This window comes from Rhincodon typus, chromosome 16, assembly GCF_021869965.1.
Source record: "Rhincodon typus isolate 14 chromosome 16, sRhiTyp1.1, whole genome shotgun sequence".
Taxonomy (NCBI): Eukaryota; Metazoa; Chordata; class Chondrichthyes; order Orectolobiformes; family Rhincodontidae; genus Rhincodon; species Rhincodon typus.
The window spans coordinates 15,827,767-15,848,785 of NC_063347.1; the positions used below are offsets into that span (position 1 = coordinate 15,827,767).

The following is a 21,019-nucleotide window of genomic DNA, read 5'->3' on the forward strand; positions in this document are numbered from 1 at the left end:
TGTTAGCTCTGGCTGACTTTGAGCGGCAATGTGCAAAAAGGCACATCAAGACCAAGTAGGGATGCTGTGAGCATTGATGTAGACACAAAGTGAGTGTGCATTAAGAGACACCCTGGGGTGCACCCAGGTCCAATCTAGGATGCCCGTCGCTATATGCCAAATGCCCTTGCAGCAACGTTACAACAGAAGGTGCCAGTGTGCTCCAAAGCCCAGCATTCATGTGCAGAAGCGTACTGTAAGTAGGTGGGAAATGTGCTATGATGATGTGTGGTTAGCCTTCTATCTGATGCAAATGTTCATGGATGTGGGGTCTGTGAGGCTGATGCCCATGGAAAGTGCCCTGGGATGTAACTGCCAGCCTTCCAAGATGGAGGTTCGGAGGGGACAAGTTTTGAGCTGGAGTCACCCGGTACCTACTTTGAGCTTCAGTTCGGGAATTCTTGGTATTTGTTTCCATCTGGCAGATGGGTGAATGGGAAACTACACATTAATGAGGAGAGACTAGCCAGTAATGAGGCTTATAATGAGCAATAATCCATGCTAATAGATCTCTCGGTGATCAGTAATGGCAATCTCACCTAGTCTTTCAGCAATTGGTTGGAAAAAGGGACTGTTTGGACTTAACCTCAAGATGATCCTTGGTGAACATTTCAACTGATTTCCCCAAATTTCTCAACCAATGGCCCACATTGCTTAGGAGTAGGGAAGGTACTGCTCCATGAGTATCAGTACAAGATAAATCTGAATTAATTACAAAATGAACCAATTTTAATTTATACCAATTTCAAGATATAATGCTGTAGCATTATAACCAGGATAAACACTCAGAAATATGCACTAATTGATATTGCTGCATAAGAAAATGGACATTGACTGTTCATTGATCCCAAGTTAGTAGGTTTTTCTTTATTCATTCACAGCATGTGGACATCACTGGCCAGACCAGTTTTCATTGCCCATCCCTAATTAGCCAGAGGGCAGTTAGCAATCATTCACATTGCTGTGGTTCTGGAATCACATGTAAGCCAGACTAGCTAAGGATTTCAGTTTCCTTCCCTAAAGGACATGAGTGAACCAGATGGGTTTTTCCTGACAATCGACAATGTTTTCATGGTCATTAGACTTTTTAATTCCAGATTTTTATTGAATTCAAATTCCACCCTGTGTTGTGGCAGGATGTGAATCCAGGTCCCCAGAACACAAGACTAGTGATAATACCATTAGGCCATCACCTCTCCTGTTTCTTTTTTACCTTTGAGAAGTTCTTATTGTTCCCTCTGGCTCGGATTCAACCTTCTCCTCCAATCTGGTAACAATGTAATTGCAATCGTGCTGCCTCCCTGCATTCCTTCAACTTTTCCAACATGTTGAAGCACTGTGTGTTCATGAGAAGCTGTGACAAAGCAGGCAACACTTTCAAACCCAACCACAACATGCCAAACACAGAGAGACAAAATCAAGGATTGAACAAGCAGTAACAGCTCCTCAAAAAAACAACACTGGAGTCACTTCCCACTCTCTGCATCTGCCAGGAACTGGCAGAGCAGGAAGTGTTGCTTCCGACCTTCAGGCAGCTTTGTGTTGACTGTTTCTTTAAAAAAGGCCATCAGTTTTTGCCACTTCTCTTCCACTGTTGGTCATAGAATTACACATTCATACAGCATGGAAACAGACCCTTCGGTCCAACAAGTCCATGCCGACCATAATCCCAAACTAAACTCGCCCCACCTGCCTGCGTTTGGCCCATATCATTCCAAACATTTCTTATCCATGTACTTATCCAAATGTCTTTTAAATGTTGCAATCATACCCACATCCACCACTTCCTCTGGAAGTTTATTCTACACATGAACGACTCTCTGCGTAAAAAATTTGCCCATCATGTCTTTTTAAAATCTTTCTTCTCTCACTTTAAAAATATGCCCCCTAGTCTTGAAATCCCGCAACATAGCCATTCACCTTAACCATACCCCTCATGATTTTAAAAACCTCTATAAGGTCACCTCTCAACCTCCTATGCTCCAGTGGAAAAAATCTCCCAGCCTACTCGGCCTCTCCTTATAACTCAAACCCTCCACTCCCACCAACATCCAGGTAAATCTCTTTTGAAACCTCTCCAGCTTAATAATATCTTTCCTCTAACAGGGCGACCAAAACTGGGCACTGTAGTCCCAAAGAGGGCTCACCAACGTCCTGTACAACCTCAATATCTCATCCAAACTCCCTTACTCAATGGTCTGGTCACCACCCTTAGTGACTATCTAGTTCACCTATTGGTTGCACCAGCCCTAATCATCACTATTTATTGGTCAGCCAGTGGCAGTCAAAAATGTAGTGCTCACCTTTGCCTGTTGATTTAAAAAATGACCAGTATGTGGAAGCTTTGCCACTCAGGGTTGTTTCAAAGTTGGTAGGCTAACATTGCTGTGGGCCTGGAGTCACATGTAGGCCAGATCAGCTAAGGATTGCGTAGTGGTATTATTGCTGGGCTACTCATCCAGAAACCCAGGTAATGTCCTGGGGACCTGGGTTCAAATCCTACCAAAGCAGATGGTGGAATTAGAATTCAATACAAATGTGGAATTAAGAGTCTGATGATGACCATGAAACCTTTGTCGGAAAAACCCATCTGGTTCTATCTGCAAAGGAAGCTATCCTTGTAAAAGATGTGCTTCTGACATTATTAGGGATTGGTAATGGAGAATTGACTCACCAACGTAAATGCAAGTTTAAAAAAAACGGCCTATTTCTAGGACTCAGCAAGAAACAACTGAACTCGGCTAGGTGAGGTGTGGTTTTTCCCCAGCACCTTGAAGCTGACCTACAGACTGCAGGTGATGGAAATCTGAAATAAACACAGAGAATGCAGGTCAAACTCAACAGTTCTGGCAGCATCCATGGAGAAACTGAGTTCACGTTTCAAGAGTCATACCAGGTTCAAAACACTAACTCTGCTTTCTCTCCACAGAAGCTGTCAGACCTGCTGAGTTTCTTGGTGTTTGGTATAGATTTATTTAGCCTTTTACAGAAAACTGTGCTGTCCAAACATATGATTGTTTCCTCCATGTCGTAGATTATAAATCATTCTTCCTTCTTGACATGCCATCACAGCATTTGACATCTGTAAGATGGACTGCTTTTATGTTATGGCAAACTGCTGGCATCATGTTGGGAATCAATCTGGCTAAAAGTTCAGCTATCCTCCTCAAGGATAGGTACCTGATCTCTAGTTAGGACTCACCCATCCCAACCCCATGACGCATTGCTGGCATTGGATACCCCATCAATGACGAAGTCAGTCTGGCCCAACTGTAAGGCAGCATGTTGGGACTTCATCATGCCTTGCCTCCACACCGGCCACATGTTTCCCATATTTACTAATGTGGTCTTTCATTGGTATTCATCCAAGTACAATCTTGAACAAGCTATCTTTGAACGGAATTGCCAGCATGTTGTGCTGTATCATTGGGACTAGTGGGGAAGTGACGGTGTAGTGGTATTATTGTGGGGACTGTTAATCCAGTAAACCCAGGTGATGTCCTGGGGACCTGGGTTCAAATCCCACGATAGCAGGTGGTGAGATTGGAATTCAATACAAATCTGGACGTAAGAGTCTGATGATGAACATGAAACCATAGTTGATTGTTGAACCCATCTGGTTCACTAATGTCCTTTAGGGAAGGAAACTGCCATCCTCACCTGGTCTGGCCTACATATGACTTCAGACCCATAGTATGTGGTTGACTCTTAACTACCCTCTGGGATGTGTAATATCGGTTAATTGTTCGTGCTGTGGCATACTATTATAGGCATAAGATTTAACTTTCCATTCAGGTTGAGTTTGTGGAAGTTGCCTCTTGTGATAAGCATGAGTTATGACTGTTGCAAGAAGCTGTTAATTTTAACACTACTGTTGTCGACTTTGTGCATTCTTGTGAAAGATGAGATTTGGAATTTGTGTTTATGGAGCACCTCTGACCCATGTGCAGCTGCACACTGGATATGGGTCATTGACACCTTGATCTTCTAACTTGCATCTGTAACCATTACAGCGCAACAGAGACCTCATCCCAGACTCCAGATTATAAATGCCCATGATGTGTTGATGGCAACATGCAGAGTTACAAATAAGCAACAACACATGAAATACAGGGGACAAGCCAGATTTACTCTACAGGATCCAGATGTCAATTCACAGAGATACTGAGCTAATTTTGCAGAAAGCCTCATATATTTGCTAGCAATTTGTTCGTCTCAAAGCACATGTACTTAGAATTGTGGGTTCATATAAATAATACTTTAAAAAACACATTATTATGGAATACAACATAAGAGTGTTGTCACATCAATTGATTCTGTCTTGGTCCACCCAAGTTGATGTGACAGTCAAGAAATGATAACAGCGCCCCTACTTCCTCAGGAGGCTAATGAAATTCGGCATGTCCACAAAGTCTCTTACTAATTTTTATTGATGCACCATAGAAAGCATCCTATCTGGATGCAACACAGTGTGGTATGGCAATTGCTGTTCCCAAGACTGCAAAGAACTACAGAGAGTTATGAACACAGGCCAGATCATCACACAAACCAGCCTTCCATCCACTTACTTTATCTATTCTTCCCATTGCCTCAGGCAAGTAACCAACATAATCAAAGATAGTAGGAACTGCAGATGCTGGTGAATCCGAGACAACAAGGTGCAGGGCTGGATGAACACAGCAGGCCAAGCAGCATCATAGGAGCAGAATAATCAAAGACCTCTCCCATCCAAGTTATGGTCTCTTCCACACTCTTCCATCAGGCAGAAGATATATAAGTTTGAATACACATATAAATAAATTCAAGAACAGCTTCTGCCCATCTGTTATCAGAGTTTTGAATGGACCTCTCAAATGCTAATTCTGATCTGTCTCTCTCCACCTCTCTTCGGCCATAACATTGTATTCTGCACTCTGTTCTGCTACTTGATGCACACTGTATGGTAAAATCTGCCTGTACAACATGCAAAACAACACTTTTCACTCTATCTCGGTATATGTGACAATGATAAATCAAATCAAAAACCTTACCCTGAATTACATATGGATATATTGAACTTATGTCTACAACATTTCTTTTAAAGAATGAAACACAAGCCAGAAATGGCCGAGAGTGTAAATACAATAGTTGTCTGAATCCAGGAATGGATTACACTGAATCCTGAGACCACTCATGGAATGTTGCACTTGAAGACTGCCAAGGGAACTTCAGACAATGATGCTTCAGAGGGAGAGATGCCAATCAAAAATCCGAATTGTTATTTTCTGTGGGCTGTGTCCCAATTTGAGGAGATGATATGAGTTGAAAGAAAGACAGCTCAGGGTGAAAGACATGATTGTGCTTTACAATTCTAGGAATACACTAAAACGGGGTCAAAGGCCAACTGCAATCATTGGTCTGTGTGTGCTCGTGAGCTAGAGTGCAGACAAGCTGGTATGCTAGCTTGGGGTTCAGCTAAAGACTGATTTATTTCATTTTTACTTTTAATTTATGGACTCATCTCATTTCTAATCTGTGATTACATGTAGTGTTTTATTGTTTGTTATCACATTTCCATAGCTAATAAACTCACTCTTTCTCTGACTCAAGAAAGCCTCGTTAAATTAGTTCTTTTTAAAAATACATGTGGGATGGGAAGAGATGTCAATGGGATCCACTTTGAATTAAATTTGTTTCAACCAACAGAAGGAGGGTTTGAGTCAGAAGGGGAGGCAGTGGATTTACAATATCACAGCTCCTCATGCAAAATATCAGTGAAGTGTTATTCTTTTCGAGCCATTGCCATTACCAGGCGTGTAAAAAGAGGTGTGCTCAATGACATGACCCAGGGTGTGACAACATCAGTATATCTATCATCTTTATTTACCCATAAACTCATGCAACTTTAATTCAGAAATAAAGTCCTTGGATTACAAACTTTGCATTGTAAAGGTCTTACAGACATTGCACGCATTTCTCTTAAAAGGTCACTGCAGCACATTTAGGTATGTTACAGGATGGATCAGTCCTAAACCACTTAGGAATGAGCATTTTTTGGTCTCAATCCAAATATTTTCCTGTTGCAAACATCCAATGGGAATTAATATTCTTTCAGCATAATTAATCATCAGTCAAACCTTCAATTTCACTTATGACATCCACCAGAAGTATGTGCAGGGGCAATTTTCCTCCCCTCTCGCCTGTACACTGCATTCAATTGTAAGCCTAACGTCTCATACTCTGTGGAACTGATTTGTATTTACATACTCTCTCAAAGTGATGTATCATCAATAAAGTGCAGTCATTGTAAGGACTGATAGACATTGATGTAGCAAACACAGCAGCTAATTTGTATACCACACAACCCTACAAACAATACCATGATAATGACTAGATAGCCTCCGTTTTGAATTCATGTTGATTGAGGAATAGACCTTGCCCGTCATAGAAACAGTATGACAGAATCCTTTCCATCCACTGCAGAGCTGCAGGCTCTGGGTAACATTCTATGCAAAGGCAGCACCTCTGAGAATGTAGCACCCCGTATTACTATACCAGAGTGTCAAACTACATTTTGTGTTCAAATGACTGGATTGAACTCATGACTTTCCTGATTCAGAGGCAAGAAAGTGACATTAATCCACAACAAAACATCTTCCACCAGTCAGTGGCTTACTGACTTACCAAGTTTCTCACATGAGGAGCCCTATTCATTAGGCTTGACTTAAATATGTAAGCAATTTTGACACTTGATATGGATACTAAAAGCAAGCAGCTTCACCAGTTTATGTATGAACTTTGGACTTATGAACTTTATCGTCAGAAATTCCACCACTAACATTATCTTCACATTACTGTCACTAAGGACAGTGTGTTAGAATGCCAACTTGATCTGCTTTAAAACATCTGAGCCAAGTAGGCTCACAGTTCATTAAAGACAATACATTTTGAAATTGCTTTGCACCATTGTCCACTGCCGTTCCTTTCTCTTCCATTGGGTGATGTCACGTTGCAACATTTCTGTCTGGCAACCATCATAGTCTGCATTGGATGACTCCTGATTAGGAACCGCTCCTGACACCACTGCGGAGCTGGCGTGTAGAATTCATCACATTGTGATGGTGTTAAATGATTGATTGCACTTTTCCAAGCATAACCTGTTGGCTGTCAAGCCATTCTAAGGTTGAAAAATCAACCTATTTTTAAGGGAGTGTCATGCATCCATTTTAAAATCTTAATTGAATATTCAACTTGAAAGTTATTATTTATGATTGGTGTGTTTTCAAGCTGACTGTAAGCCAAGATTTTGATCATACTTACATCAACTTTATATTTCCTGCTATCTGTTTTACCACAGTTAGAAAAGCAAATAATAAATCCTTCCTGGGCCTGATTCTTGAAGATATTGTTAACTTTTTAAATGAAACAGCCCCTTTGTTGAGTGTCCACTCTGTGGCCAGGAAGAAATGACCTGCCAAATATTTGTGTAGAGCTAGAGATTGCAATAGCTTTCAATGCTGAGTCTATGTAAAACAGAACATTATTTCACTGATTCAGATCTGTAATGTAATCTCAGAACTTGAGTGACAACATTTTCACCTACGTTTTACACATTTTACCATTTCACGTTATACTTTGTTGTTTCACAAAACCTCTGCATCTGCTTTTAAAATATGAAGTGAGAAATAAAGTTAAAAATATGACCAAATGACATGGATACATTTTATTGCCATCAGGGTTGCTTATTCTGGTTGAACAAGTTCCTGAATGTTTCATCACATGCTGTATTTGCTCTCTGAACTGGACTTGTAATGTACTTACCATGGAGCAGTCTTTCACCAGTGAAAGTAAGGACCAGGTAGATTGCTACAGCCCCATGGAGGGCTAACCACACTCCTGTGAAGACCTTACACAGTTGAATGCTTCAGTTAATCACTAAGTCTTCCCCAACGCTACCATAATAAACACAGAGTTCCTACCAATCTAAAACTTATCTATTTTTGAGCCAAAAATGCCCATGTGGAAGCACCATTAATTGAAAGGTTAATTGCAACTGATTGGCATAATAGTGTACAGAGCAACTTTTGAACAGCATTCTGATTTAAACTTCCATTAACTGTCATTGGAATGTTGCAGCTTAAGTTGAACTTCTTTGAGTTTTATTTGACCTTTTTTTTTCTTATATTTGTAATGTTTTTAAAAGGGTCCACTTACTGATTCATGTTAGATGTTACTAGTGCAACAAAGTAGATTTATCCATCTTCATTTTGAATCCCTCTAGATGTTCTGGCCCGTCCATTAAAGTTAATTTTGCAGAGTTTGCCTGAATGCTTGCAGTGTAGGCTTCAAGAAGAAAACTAGTGTTTGTTCAGTGATCTTCCCGTAAAATCTGGAGGATCTGGTAGAGGCGTTGCTGTTGGAATTTCTCTAGGATGGCTGATAGGTGTCAGCCCTACAAAATCCTATTTAATTAATTTGCAAATGGCCTGTATTTCAGTACGGACCAAAGAAAGTGCTGCAAAGACACTGTGAAGTTCACCTTAAAACATAGCAAGGGAGAAGCATATTACCAGTTATTCAGAATGGTGACAACTTGTTTGAAAACTGTAGTTTTCTATTTTTATGTATTTTTGATTGTGGACTGAAATGGAAAAGGGACTATTTTAAAAGTCAAGGAATGGTGAGAGGATTGCTGCACTCTTTAAAACAAGCTGCACACGAAACCACGCGATATAGGGGTAGCATTAGGCCATTTAACCCATCGAGACTATTTCGCCATTCGATCATGGTTGATATGCTTCTCAACCACATTCTCTTGCATTGTCCCTGTAGCCTGTGATCCCCTTGCCAATCAAGAATCTATCTATTTCTGTCTTAAATATACTCAATGACTTGGCCTCCACAGAATGCTGCAGCAATATGTTCCACTGATTCACCCTCTGGGTGAAGTAATTCCTCCCCATCTCAGTTCTAAAGAGTTATCCCTTCACACTGAGGCTGTGCCCACAGGTCCTAGTCTCTCTTACTTCTGGAAACATCTTCTCCACATCCACTCTATCTAGGCCTCTCAATATTCTATCAGTTTCCATTAGATCTCCCCTCATCCTTCTAAACTCCGTCAAGTACAGACCCAGAGTCCTCAACTTCACCTCAAATGATAAGCCCTTCGTGCTTAGAATCATTCTTGTAAACCTCCTCTGGATCCCCTCAAAGACCAGTTTATCCTACTGCTCAGTCACAGGAAGACAAACAGCAAAAACCCACCAACTCGAGGAGATGCCATCCTTAAATAGGAGGACGACTGGCAATAGCGATATATAAATGCAATCATGAGGAGAATCTCCCACCATCCTGTTTGAGTATAGCAGTTTCTTGGAGATTAATCTGGAGACCTCAAAGTTCACAATTCAAGTTAACACAAATACTGCCACTTGTTCTGCAATATCTGCTGGCTGTATTTCAGCTCACTCAATGTCCAGGAATAATCCCACATTGAGAATTACATTGGTAGACAGGATAGTGAAGAAGGTGTTTGGCATGCCTTGCCTTTATTGGTCAGTGCATTGAGTATAGGAGTTGGGAGGTCATGTTGTGGCTGTACAGGACATTTGTTAGGCCACTTTTGGAATACTGTGTGCAATTCTGGCCTCCCTGCTGTAGGAAGGATGCAGTGAAACTTGAAAGGGTTTGGAAAAGATTAACAAGAATGTTGCCAGGGTTGGATGGTTTGAGCTATAAGGAGAGGCTGAATAGGCGTGGGGCTTTTTTCCCCTGGAGCATCGGAAGCTAAGGGGTGACATTTCAGAGGTTTATAAAATCATGAGGGGCATGGATAGGTCTTTACACTGGGGTATGGGAGTCCAAAACTAGAGGACATAGTTTTAAGGTGAGAAGGGAAAAATTTAAAAGGGACCTAAGGGGCAACTTTTACGCACGGAGGGTAGTGCTTGTATGGAATAAGCTGTCGGAGGAAGTGGTGGAGGCTGGCACAATTGTAACATTTAAAAGGCAGCTGAATGGGTATATGAATAGGAAGGGTTTAGAGGAAAATGGGCCAAATACTGACAAATGGGACTAGATGAATTTAGGATATTTGGTTAGCATGGATGAGTTGGACCAAAGGGTCTGTTTCCATGCTGTACATCTCTATGTCTCTAATTGTACCATTAGCTCTTTTTCCTTTGTTCCCACTGTTTCAACCTCTGTACTTTCACCAGGTGCCAACCATTTCAAAAGGAGCCAGGTACTTTAAACGTAGGAATCCTCTCATGCATTCTTCAGAATCCAAGTTGGAAAGTGTTGCATGGGAATAGTCGACCAGATTCTGAAGCCACTTCACAAAATATGTTATTACTTGTATTATGAACTCCCTTTGCTTAAGTTTTCTATTGGTTGTGTTCTGGTTAAAGAGTGTTCAGTGGGCACTTTTGTTAGATTGTTCTATGAGACACTAGGGGAACCTGCCCCTTGTTTCTGGCAGCCCTTAAGTCCTATGTTTCTGATTTCTGGCTACCTGCTGTGAAGGTTTCGGATGGGTCAAAGGATGTCCTCATGGGTCTGCTGCCAGTCTGGCCACAATGGCTATTGACAGACCCAGGTTAGTGCTGGTCCAGGATGCTATTCAGCCCATCAACCTGATTCTGTTCTCCAGCCATGCCTACGACCGACTATCCGGACAGAGAGAGAGAAAAGTGATGAATAGATAAAAAGAACAGTCCTATAAATTACTTTTAACCAGCCTGCAATAACACACAAATAAATATGAAATAAACAACTACGGATGTTGGAAATTTGAAATAAAACAGAAATCAATTCAGGCTAACCTATGACCCATAAGACATAGGAACAGAAATTAGGCCATTTGGCCCATTAAGTCTGCTCCGCCATTCAATCATGGCTGATAAGTTCCTCAACCCCATTCTCCCGCTTTCTCCCCATAACCCTTGATAATCAAGAACCTATCTATCTCAGTCTTAAATTTGTAAATGCCAAACTTGTCATGTACCTCTGGCACAGGATGGACTTGAACCCAGACTTTCTGACCCACAGGCAGGAACACCACCATTGGAATGTCCACCAGAACAGCATCATACATTATTAAGAATCAAGTTATTTGGACATGTTATGCCACACGTCCAGACAGGTGGAATTTGAACTAAGATTTCCTGGTCCAGTGGTAGGTACACAACCACTGTACCACAAAAGCCCACCAGTCTGTACCATTAAAAAAAATTTCTTGCAACTGGGACTTTATTTTACACAACAAATTCTACACATGCATGGAGGTTATCTACCAGTAGTATTTGCCTAATCAAACTGTTCAAAGGTGTTATAACTCACCTCTGAGCAGGGTGAGACTTGAACCAAGGTCTATTTACCTCATTGACCAAGAACATTACCACTATACCAGAGGAGCCCTACTCTGCCATAACTCTACTTTGAGAATATTTATTAGAATTTGGTCATTATTCTTCATAAAGGGTTCAATTGTTGTTTCAATGCTTTTGTTTGAGGATTAATTATCCTAGTTAATCAGCAAGTGTTTCAACCAGACTTTCTAATTGACTGTTAACAACTGCAATTTGTTGGTTCATTATTTTCAGCTGTCCATAGGGCAGGCTGGTCAGCTAATATAAATGCTGCTCTTGGTAGGAATAGCATTCTTCCACTTTTTTTTTTCAAAAGTGGTTGTATTTTCTCTGAGTTGCTATCACTATGGGTAAAGAGAAAACCCACATTAATATTGTGGTTATTGGCCATGTGGACTCTGGTAAATCTACTACCACTGGTCACTTGATTTACAAGTGTGGTGGCATTGACAAGAGGACTATTGAAAAATTTGAAAAAGAAGCTGCTGAGGTATCCTGTGTTTTTTAATGGCAGTTAGTTGTGAGATGGATTTGGCTTTTATTTGTTTCTTCTATGGCAGGGTTGTGGTGAATACTAATTTTTTTTTATCTAGTTTTTTGTTTTTAAAACAGTTGTATTCCTGGTCCAGAGATAACAAGGTGTAGAGCTGGATGAACACAGCAGGCCAAGCAGTATCAGAGGAGTAGGAAGGCTGATGTTTTTGGCCTAGATGACCCTTCTTCAGAAATGGGGAAGGGGATCTGAAATAAATAGGGAGGGGGAGGTGGATAGAAGATGGATAGTGGAGAGGAGACAGACTGGTCAAAGTGGTGGATGGAGCCAGTAAAGGTGAGTGTAGGTAGGGAGGAGATAGGTCAGTCCAGGGAGGATGGATAGGTCAAGGAGGTGGGATGAGTTTAGTAGGTAGATGGGGGTGGGAGGAAGGGCAAGTTAGGGAGGTGATGAGCTGGGCTGGTTTTGGGATGCAGTAGGGGGAGGGGAGACTTTGAAGCTTGTGAAGTCCACATTGATACCATTGGGCCACAGGGTTCCCAAGCGGAATGAGTTGCTGTTCCTGCAACCTTTGGGTGGCATCGTTGTGGCACTGCAAGAGGCCCAGGATGGATATGCTGTCTGTGGAATGGGAGGGGGAGTGGAAATGGTTTGTGACTGGGAGGTGCAGTTGTTTAGTGCAAACTGTGTAGGTGTTCTGCAAACCGGTCGCCTGTGTTCATCCAGCTCTACACCTTGTTATCTCAGATTCTCCAGCATCTGCAGTTCCTACTATCTCTGCATTCCTGGTCCAATATCTTATGGTCATCTTGTCTTGCAGACAAGAAACAAATTCTGCAAATATTTGCTTCATAACAATAGCTTCAAAAATATAGCTTTGTATCTCATTTGGGTAACACATCATGCATTTCTAATGCAAGCAGCACTGTGGAAGCCTAATACCTGCACTATGAATTATAATTGAGTCTGTTTTTACAGGGAATATTTCAACTGGTACTTGATTACCCAGCAGAATAGTCAGTTTTCTATGATTTTGATTCAAGCAACTGCTGTAGGAAAGATGTTGCTAAACTTGAGAAGGTGCAGAAAAGGTTAACAAGGATGTTGCCAGGGATGGAGAAATTGAGCCTATATGGAGAAGGTAAATAGGCTAGGGCTGTTCTTCTCCTGGGAATGTTGGAGGCTGAGCTGTGACTTTTTAGAGGCTTTTAAAATCATGAGGGGTATGGATAAGGTGAATAGACAAGGCTTTTTATCCCCCCCCACCCCATGGTGGGGAGTCCAAACTGAGGGGAAAGATTTAAAAGGGACCTGAGAGGCAATTTTTTCAAGCAGAAGGTGCTGGATGTCTGGAATCTCTTGCTAGAAGAAGTGGAGGCTTGTACAATCAATATTTAAAAGGCATCTGCTTGGGTATATGAATAGGGAGGGTGTAGAGGGATATGGGACCAGATTGGTCTGGCTCATCTATGCTGATCAGATGTCCTGAACCAAAGGGTCTGTTTCCATGTTGTATAACCCTGACCCTATAAACTTATGACTTGGTAAACTTGAGCTGTGAAGAGCTATCTTTTACCCCAAAGTTGTGTTGGGGGTCCTAGAGGAAGTTTACCAGAATCTTCCCCAGGATGAAGGGCTTTTCAAGAAGTGTGGTTAAGGACTCTGGATCCATACTCAATGAAGTTTAGAAAGATGAAGGGGAATTTCACTGAAATGTACAGATTATTCACTCCTGAATGGAGTGGCTATGGAGAAGATCTTTCTGCTAGTAGTAGAGACTAGGACCTGAGGACACCACCTCAATGAAGGGGTGGCCCTTTCAGACAGATGAGGAATTTCTTCAGAGGGTGATGAATCTGTGGCCCTCATTGCTGCAGGGGGCTGTGGAGGCCAAGGCATTGAGTCCTTCCAATTGGGAAGGAGATTGGGAGTTTTTAGATGAAGACTGAAGAATAGATTTTGAGACCTATCTTCTATGGGCTGAATGGCCTAATTTAGCTCCTATATCTGTGTTAAACTTCCTTTACATTCTTTCTCCTTGAACTGCTCTTTGGTGACTGAAGCTACTAGTTGCACCCAAATGTGCCCCTCTATCGCAAGTTGTCTTGCAGTTCCCTCTTAGTTAAAAATGTTGCTCATCCAACAGAGAACTTCCCTTTGGATGTGTACAAAGGGTAATAACCCACTATGGTTCCAGTGTCCACCTTGTACATCCCGATGTCTTATTTCTCTTTCTCTTCCTCTTCCCATTAGAAGTAATGAATGCATGGTGTTAAATCATTATTAAAATTGCATTCCAATCAGTGTTTCTCTTCAAAGCTGGTGGTGTATTTCTGTATCCTAGACAGGAAAGTTATTGTTACTGTCAAAATAGGTGGGATTATAAATGGCTATAAACAACCATCTATTAAAGCATTTAAATTGAAATTAACATATATTTTAACTGAATATATGCAAATAGTACTTGTACTAATCAATTGGATTGATTTAACTTCAAAGTGCTCAAAACCTGCACTCTTCACCTAAAATGATGTTTATCCTTCGTGTAAAGGACTTCAGAAACTATTTGGCATTATCTGTGCATACCAAAGAAATTGACTTGAAGCTGGGAGCACAGCAAGATTTTTTGGGCCCAGTAAGAACTTGATAAATGTTTCTGACAAAGTAAATTGTTAATTGCTTAGACTTTTAGCACTTATCTTGCAGATGGGTAAAGGCTCCTTCAAGTATGCCTGGGTGCTGGACAAACTGAAGGCTGAGAGGGAGCGTGGTATTACTATTGATATTTCCTTGTGGAAGTTTGAAACAACTAAGTACTACATCACTATCATTGATGCACCTGGACACAGGGATTTCATAAAGAACATGATCACTGGGACCTCTCAGGTATGTGTCCAACAAACAGTAGCTTCACAAAGCTGTAGGTCTGAGGACCGGATGTTTAATGGGCCTTGCACTCCTCTTTCAGAAGTGAAATAAATGGAGGTCTTGAGGAAAAATCAAGGGATTGAGTGTGGGGACATTAGTAATACTGAAATTGCATTACTTTGGCACTTTGACTGAGTCAAGGCACCAACTATGTAAAACCATTTGAACACATTCTTCCACCACAGCTAATAGAATTGTACCAATTTACAAAGGCACCCTACACTCAGTGCATCTTTGTTCTGGGGCAGTAGTTAAAACTCTTAACCACTTTATAGTCTCCAGCCACCTCCTTTGCTAACCTAGTTATGTAACATTCTAACTGCTCATCACAAACCAGTGAAATTAGAATCAATTCACTTTAAGGTAACATTTTGTATGTCCCCCTTCCTGCAACCACATTTTAACTTGGCTATGCTATGGGGGCAATATTATACTTCAATGTTGTAACCCTCCTTTATGATGAGACAGTCTCTATTTTGTCATCTAATAGATGATGATCCTAACTCTCCATCTAATGAAACTGAATTTGTTTGCAGGCTGACTGTGCAGTGTTGATTGTGGCTGCAGGTGTAGGTGAATTTGAGGCTGGTATTTCAAAGAATGGACAGACTCGGGAACATGCACTCCTAGCTTTCACCTTGGGTGTAAAGCAGCTAATTGTTGGAGTCAACAAAATGGACTCCACAGAGCCTCACTTCAGCAGCAAGAGATATGAAGAAATTGTGAAAGAAGTGAGTGCATACATCAAGAAGATTGGATACAATCCTGCTGGGGTGGCTTTTGTACCAATTTCAGGATGGCATGGGGACAACATGCTGGAACCCAGCAAAAAAGTGAGTGAGAACACTTGTGTCAATGAATAACCAGGCAAGATCTCTGCCTAGTATTGCAACTACAGAACAGGCATTTAGCCCAATGTTGATTATGCAGATGAAGATAATTTAAAACAATTCTCTAGCAGAATAAAGTAAGGGTAAATACTGGTAGTTTGCTGAGAAATGGGCTTTCAAGACACCAGGCTTTCTTTTCACTTGCATGCAAAAGTGATCTCACCCACCTTAGATGCTTTTTCCATCACCAAATTGCCTGTGTACACAGGTTTACATGAGCCATGGTGTGACCATCTCCAGATGGTACACACTTAAATATAGAACTGAACAATGGCAACAGTTGTCATGAGTAAATTGAACAATCCTCCTATGCAACATGGAATCCTGTAATTCAATCTATTGTGCTCTGATTCTATGCAGGCAGCAACTTCTGTCTTTGGATGACTTTACAAAGCAGGGAGTGGACAATAAAGCCATTTACCGCTAGAGCACAAATCAGTTACAAAATGCCTTTAATGTTGACACTTGATTACTACAAGCGGATCCAGGGTCAGATTTGTTTGATCAGTTTAATTGCCTTCCACCTTTTTTGACCTCCCTTTTTTTGAGGTGTAGTTTTTGCTTTTATTTAACAATGACTTAAACCAGATTTAAGATCTCTATTGCAGTATTCATTGCCTTAGGAGACCTCCTACTTAAGCTTCCATGGTTAAATTCAACTTTAAGTTCTTGCAGTTATGACTTGACCTTTTTTGAATAAGTTTGTTCTCCTAGCTTGGGTTTCCAATTTTATTCCATAAACATATGCATCTGATACACTCATTACAGATGCCTTGGTTCAAAGGCTGGAAAATGGACCGAAAGGAAGGCAATGCTGCTGGCACAACACTGCTGGAAGCTCTAGATGCCATCCTTCCCCCGTCACGTCCAACAGACAAGCCTCTTCGCCTCCCCCTACAAGATGTCTATAAAATTGGAGGTGAGTTTCAATTCAATTGTGAACATTACCTTGCAAACAAACATCAAAAATTAAATTGTAACACTTTGCACATTCAGGGATTGGTACTGTGCCAGTGGGCAGAGTTGAGACAGGAATCTTGAAGGCTGGAATGGTGGTGACTTTTGCTCCTGTTAACCTCTCCACTGAAGTGAAATCTGTGGAGATGCACCATGAGGCTTTAGTAGAAGCTGTGCCTGGAGACAACGTTGGGTTCAATGTCAAGAATGTGTCGATAAAAGATATTCGACGTGGTAATGTGGCTGGAGATAGCAAGAATGATCCTCCTTTGGAATCAGGAAGTTTTACAGCCCAGGTGAGCAAAATCAATGGCCTTAATTTACCATGTTGGCAGTTGGCCACTAACTTCCAGTACTGCTTGGGAACTGGAGTAATCAACAATAACCTGTTGAGTCTACACTCTCCCTCACACCAAGTGCAGAACAGCCTACTGTTTACATTTATATGGTCTTGGTGAGGAAGATAGGATATTTTGAATAAACATATAAATCTGTCTTAGTGTAATATGAAATGTCACAACTAATTTGTAGTTCTGGTGTGCTTGCCTTGACGGTTGGGAGATTTTAGTTTGGCAGGTTAAACAAAGGAAGGGTGCAGGAGGTGCTCCTATGGCAGTGGGTAAAGGAGGATCTCTTTCCACCCTCCCCCCTCAGTGGCTTCCTTGCACTAAGTGCAGTGGTGCCTGGTGGAGGTCCTCAGCTGTGACCTTCACAACACCAGCCCTACAGAACTACATCACACTAATACAGACCTGGATTACAGGCATTTTTAATACCTTCTCTCCTGCATAGCTGGAAGGAGAAATTTTTGAAAGTGCTTACTTTTACCTCTGCCCTCAGACTAGGGTGACACTCCTGTTACAATGTCAACAAAAACTGGCCTCCACTCCAAGATTACAATTCAGATTTGGCACTGCATCTTCAAGCATAAGGTTCCTTGCCATTCCAATGTTTCTCTGGACTAAACATGAGGCCCACAGTGAATTATTCTCCATATTCACATTCAAACATCTTTTGGTTTTTTATTCTAAACAGACCTACTGAACTTGACAGGTGTCATTTGGGGATATCATCCATTTATGACAGCAATTAGTCAGTTGAAGATAAAAGCAGAATATTCTGGGAGCTGTAATTGAAAGAGTAACATGGCTTTGGATCCAATGGGGGGACAAACAGTAAAACTAGCAAATGGAATCTATATCTACTAATTAGAACAATAGACTTTGACATAAGTCCAGTGTGACAGGATGTGAATTTCAAGTACTAACATTCCAACTGTCCTGAGTTAAATCCTCCTCCTGTAGAGGAGCAGGGAGTCCTGTGTCCAAACTTTGGATCTAAAAATACTATAATTCAAAAACACTTCAATTTTTGACAAACTTGGTATACACATTCCAATGGTAACATATCTTAGCAGTATGTGATTTAAAATCTTGCATACACTTTCAAGCTTGCTTGGTAAGCACTTGTCACTGTCTCCTGTAATCCTTACTACACTACTAGCTGGAGGTGCAATAGAATTCTGTACTCTAATTGACTGTAATTTTCCAGGTGATCATTCTGAATCACCCTGGACAGATCAATGCTGGCTACTCACCTGTACTAGACTGCCACACTGCACATATTGCCTGCAAGTTCTCTGAACTGAAGCAGAAGATTGACCGTCGATCTGGCAAGAAGCTGGAGGACAACCCGAAGAGCTTGAAATCTGGAGATGCTGGCATCATTGTGATGATTCCAGGGAAACCAATGTGTGTGGAAACATTCTCTACTTACCCTCCCCTTGGTGAGAATGTAAACTTTTTTGTTTGTTCTTTCCACTGCAAACAGTTTTAATACAATTGAATCCAGTAGCTGGAATACTAGATAACTTAACTTAAAATATTGCACAATTGAATTTTGATCTGCCTCCATTAATCAGCAACTCCCTAAGACCCAGAGAAACTCCATTTTCTGGGACACTTATTCTGTGCTTACCACTCTGCCCACCCCTCCCCCAACTTGTGCTGAATTGGCACCAGATCCATTCCTCCCATCACCCTCCACCCCACCATCAAACAAACAATTTTCAGCTTCAGCTGAAAAATAAGGCAACATCTCCATCATTATAGGGGAATTTCTCATGTTGATGGTGCATGGACTTGGCTTGAAGCACTATCTTCCTAGATGGTGGGCACTCATGGCTCCTTTAATCCTCCCACTTTTTTACACCAACTGGATTGCAAGATAGCCCATGCTCAGAACTGACATGGCATACATTGTCAGTTGATGCAGATCACACCAAACAGGACTGCTTTCTACCAACCTCTGACTGAACTATGCCCCCTTCACTTTCAGATCCCAGCAGCTCTGCCACTAATTCCTGCCACAAGAGGCTTTAGACAAACTTGTAACTAGCACCATGACCTGTCTAGTAGATGAATCATTTAGCCAACATAATCCCCTTGTAAGATTTTCCCTCTTATTTTTGTCTCTTGACAATTAATATTGCCCATCAGACCAGGCCTCAGTTCCTGCACCTTTATACACCTAGGTGCTGCATTCTGTTCTCTTCCCATAGTTGTGCACATTACCTTGATCAAGGTAATTTTTAGAGCATCTGATTTGTCTTGTCCCTGGTTATGGTAGTGCATGCCAGGTCTCCCATTAGGTAGGAATGAGTGTCCCTTAGAACAGAGCAGGGCTTTCAGCCCACCAAGACTGACAACACATGGTGCTTTTCTAAACAAAATACACTTTGCATTTGTGCAATCTGTATTCCCTGCCTGTAATATCTGTCAACATTCCTCTAAATGTTACTATTGTATCCAGCTCCTCCATCTCTGGCAGTGCATTCCAGGCACTTGCCACTTAAAAGTCTCTTTCCTTTAAATTTACCCCTTTTTACCTTTATGTCACTTAATAACTAACTACCCTGTAGATAAGGGCTTCAACTATCCATTCTATCATGCCCCTCCATTTTAAACTTCTATTGGGTAACTCCTCACTTTTTTCTTTCAAGTGAAAACAAGTTTGTCCAATCTCTCCTCATAGCAAATGCACTTCAAACCAAGTGACAAAATGGTAAATGTTTCTGTACCCTCAAAGCCTTTACATCTCTGGTAGAGCTGTACACAGTAATCCAAGTGTGCCCTAACTATACAGCTCTATGGCTGCAACATGACTTAATAGTTTTTTGTTTGCCACTCATCACGAATGGATACAAACATCTCTTTGGAAAGAGCAACTTTATGGCTTTGTCTATAACCCGCCCTCAACACTAGATAAAACTGATCTCTATTCTTTGCAGGTCGTTTTGCAGTACGAGACATGAGGCAGACGGTGGCTGTTGGAGTGATCAAGGCAGTAGATAAAAAAACTGCTGGACCTAGTAAAGTGACCAAGTCAGCTGCAAAGGCAATGAAAAAGTAACCAACTGCATAATCAATGTAGAGATGGCTTCAAACCAACTGTATAATAAAGTCACTGAACCTAGTTAACTTTTTATCTGAGTTTGTACCTCTGGCAGCCTAGTGTTGGTTTATAGGCAACTTCACCTTTAATCAGCACTGCTGATAAAAGTCAGCATTTTTTACCCATGGTTAATGGACTCATTCATTCTTGGCTCTCCTCTCCACAGGAGATGATACCCCTGGTCTAGGATCATTTGGCATTAATCTAATCTATAATGAGACTATGAATTTGTTAAAGTTCTTTGAATTTTGAACTGTCTTTAATCTGGCCTACATGTGATTCCAGGCCACAGCAATATGGTTCTTAACTGACCTTTGGCAATTGGGTTTGGCAAGTTCCATCTTGGCTAGTTACCTCCACATCTGTCCATGAATGAAACATCTGATATGCAATTCTAGATATTAGAACAAAATGGGTTTTTGGCATATGCTGCCTTACAAAGGCTAGCTTAAATTCCAGGTTTATTAATTAGCTTGTAGTTCCAGGACACAAACACAAGTTAATCAGTCTGTGATCAAGGGCATGCAATAAATTTGGATTCTGAATGGGATGCCCCCAAATCCTTATACTGCTGGATAAGGAAGGAAGAGTGAGCTCTCCTAACTCTTTTTTTTCTTTTGTTTTTCCAATTTAAAATCTCTTCCTGAGTCTAAACCTTTTTTAAAAGGGTCAAATTAACTGGGCTTTGAGTTAAAGGGGTGATCACCTAAAACAGTTTGAAGGCAGGGGGAGAAATAAAAACACAAGCTAGTCCCTGGGTTCTGTAGCAAGTACAAGTTGGAAAATTCCAACTAAGCTAGATACTGGTAACTGTGAAGCAATTGGTTTAGAATCTGGCTCTGCAAGCTAGCTGACAAGTTTTCTTTGACAATAGCTTCTACCAATCTAGTGTCTCTTTACACATCTCTTTA

General features: G+C 41.2%; 1 protein-coding gene across 1 annotated transcript; it reads left to right on the plus strand.

Annotated features, from left to right (window-relative positions):
* Nucleotides 1-11,676: 11,676 nt before the first annotated feature.
* Nucleotides 11,677-20,129, plus strand: LOC109922432 (elongation factor 1-alpha, somatic form-like). The gene is made up of 7 exons (XM_048606484.1): nucleotides 11,677-11,877; nucleotides 14,587-14,766; nucleotides 15,345-15,641; nucleotides 16,467-16,617; nucleotides 16,695-16,951; nucleotides 18,207-18,441; nucleotides 19,945-20,129. Exons 1-7 carry the CDS (start codon nucleotides 11,734-11,736, stop codon nucleotides 20,064-20,066), a joined length of 1,386 nt encoding a protein of 461 aa, XP_048462441.1. The 5' UTR covers nucleotides 11,677-11,733; the 3' UTR covers nucleotides 20,067-20,129.
* The last annotated feature ends 890 nt before the right edge of the window (nucleotides 20,130-21,019 follow it).

Excerpts from the sequence above, each read along its gene's own strand:
- LOC109922432 (XM_048606484.1), top strand. The coding sequence starts at position 11,734 with ATGGGTAAAGAGAAAACCCACATTAATATTGTGGTTATTGGCCATGTG. Across the intron at positions 14,767-15,344 it reads TGATCACTGGGACCTCTCAG|GCTGACTGTGCAGTGTTGAT; the intron begins GTATGTGTCCAA and ends ATTTGTTTGCAG. Across the intron at positions 16,952-18,206 it reads CAGGAAGTTTTACAGCCCAG|GTGATCATTCTGAATCACCC; the intron begins GTGAGCAAAATC and ends GTAATTTTCCAG.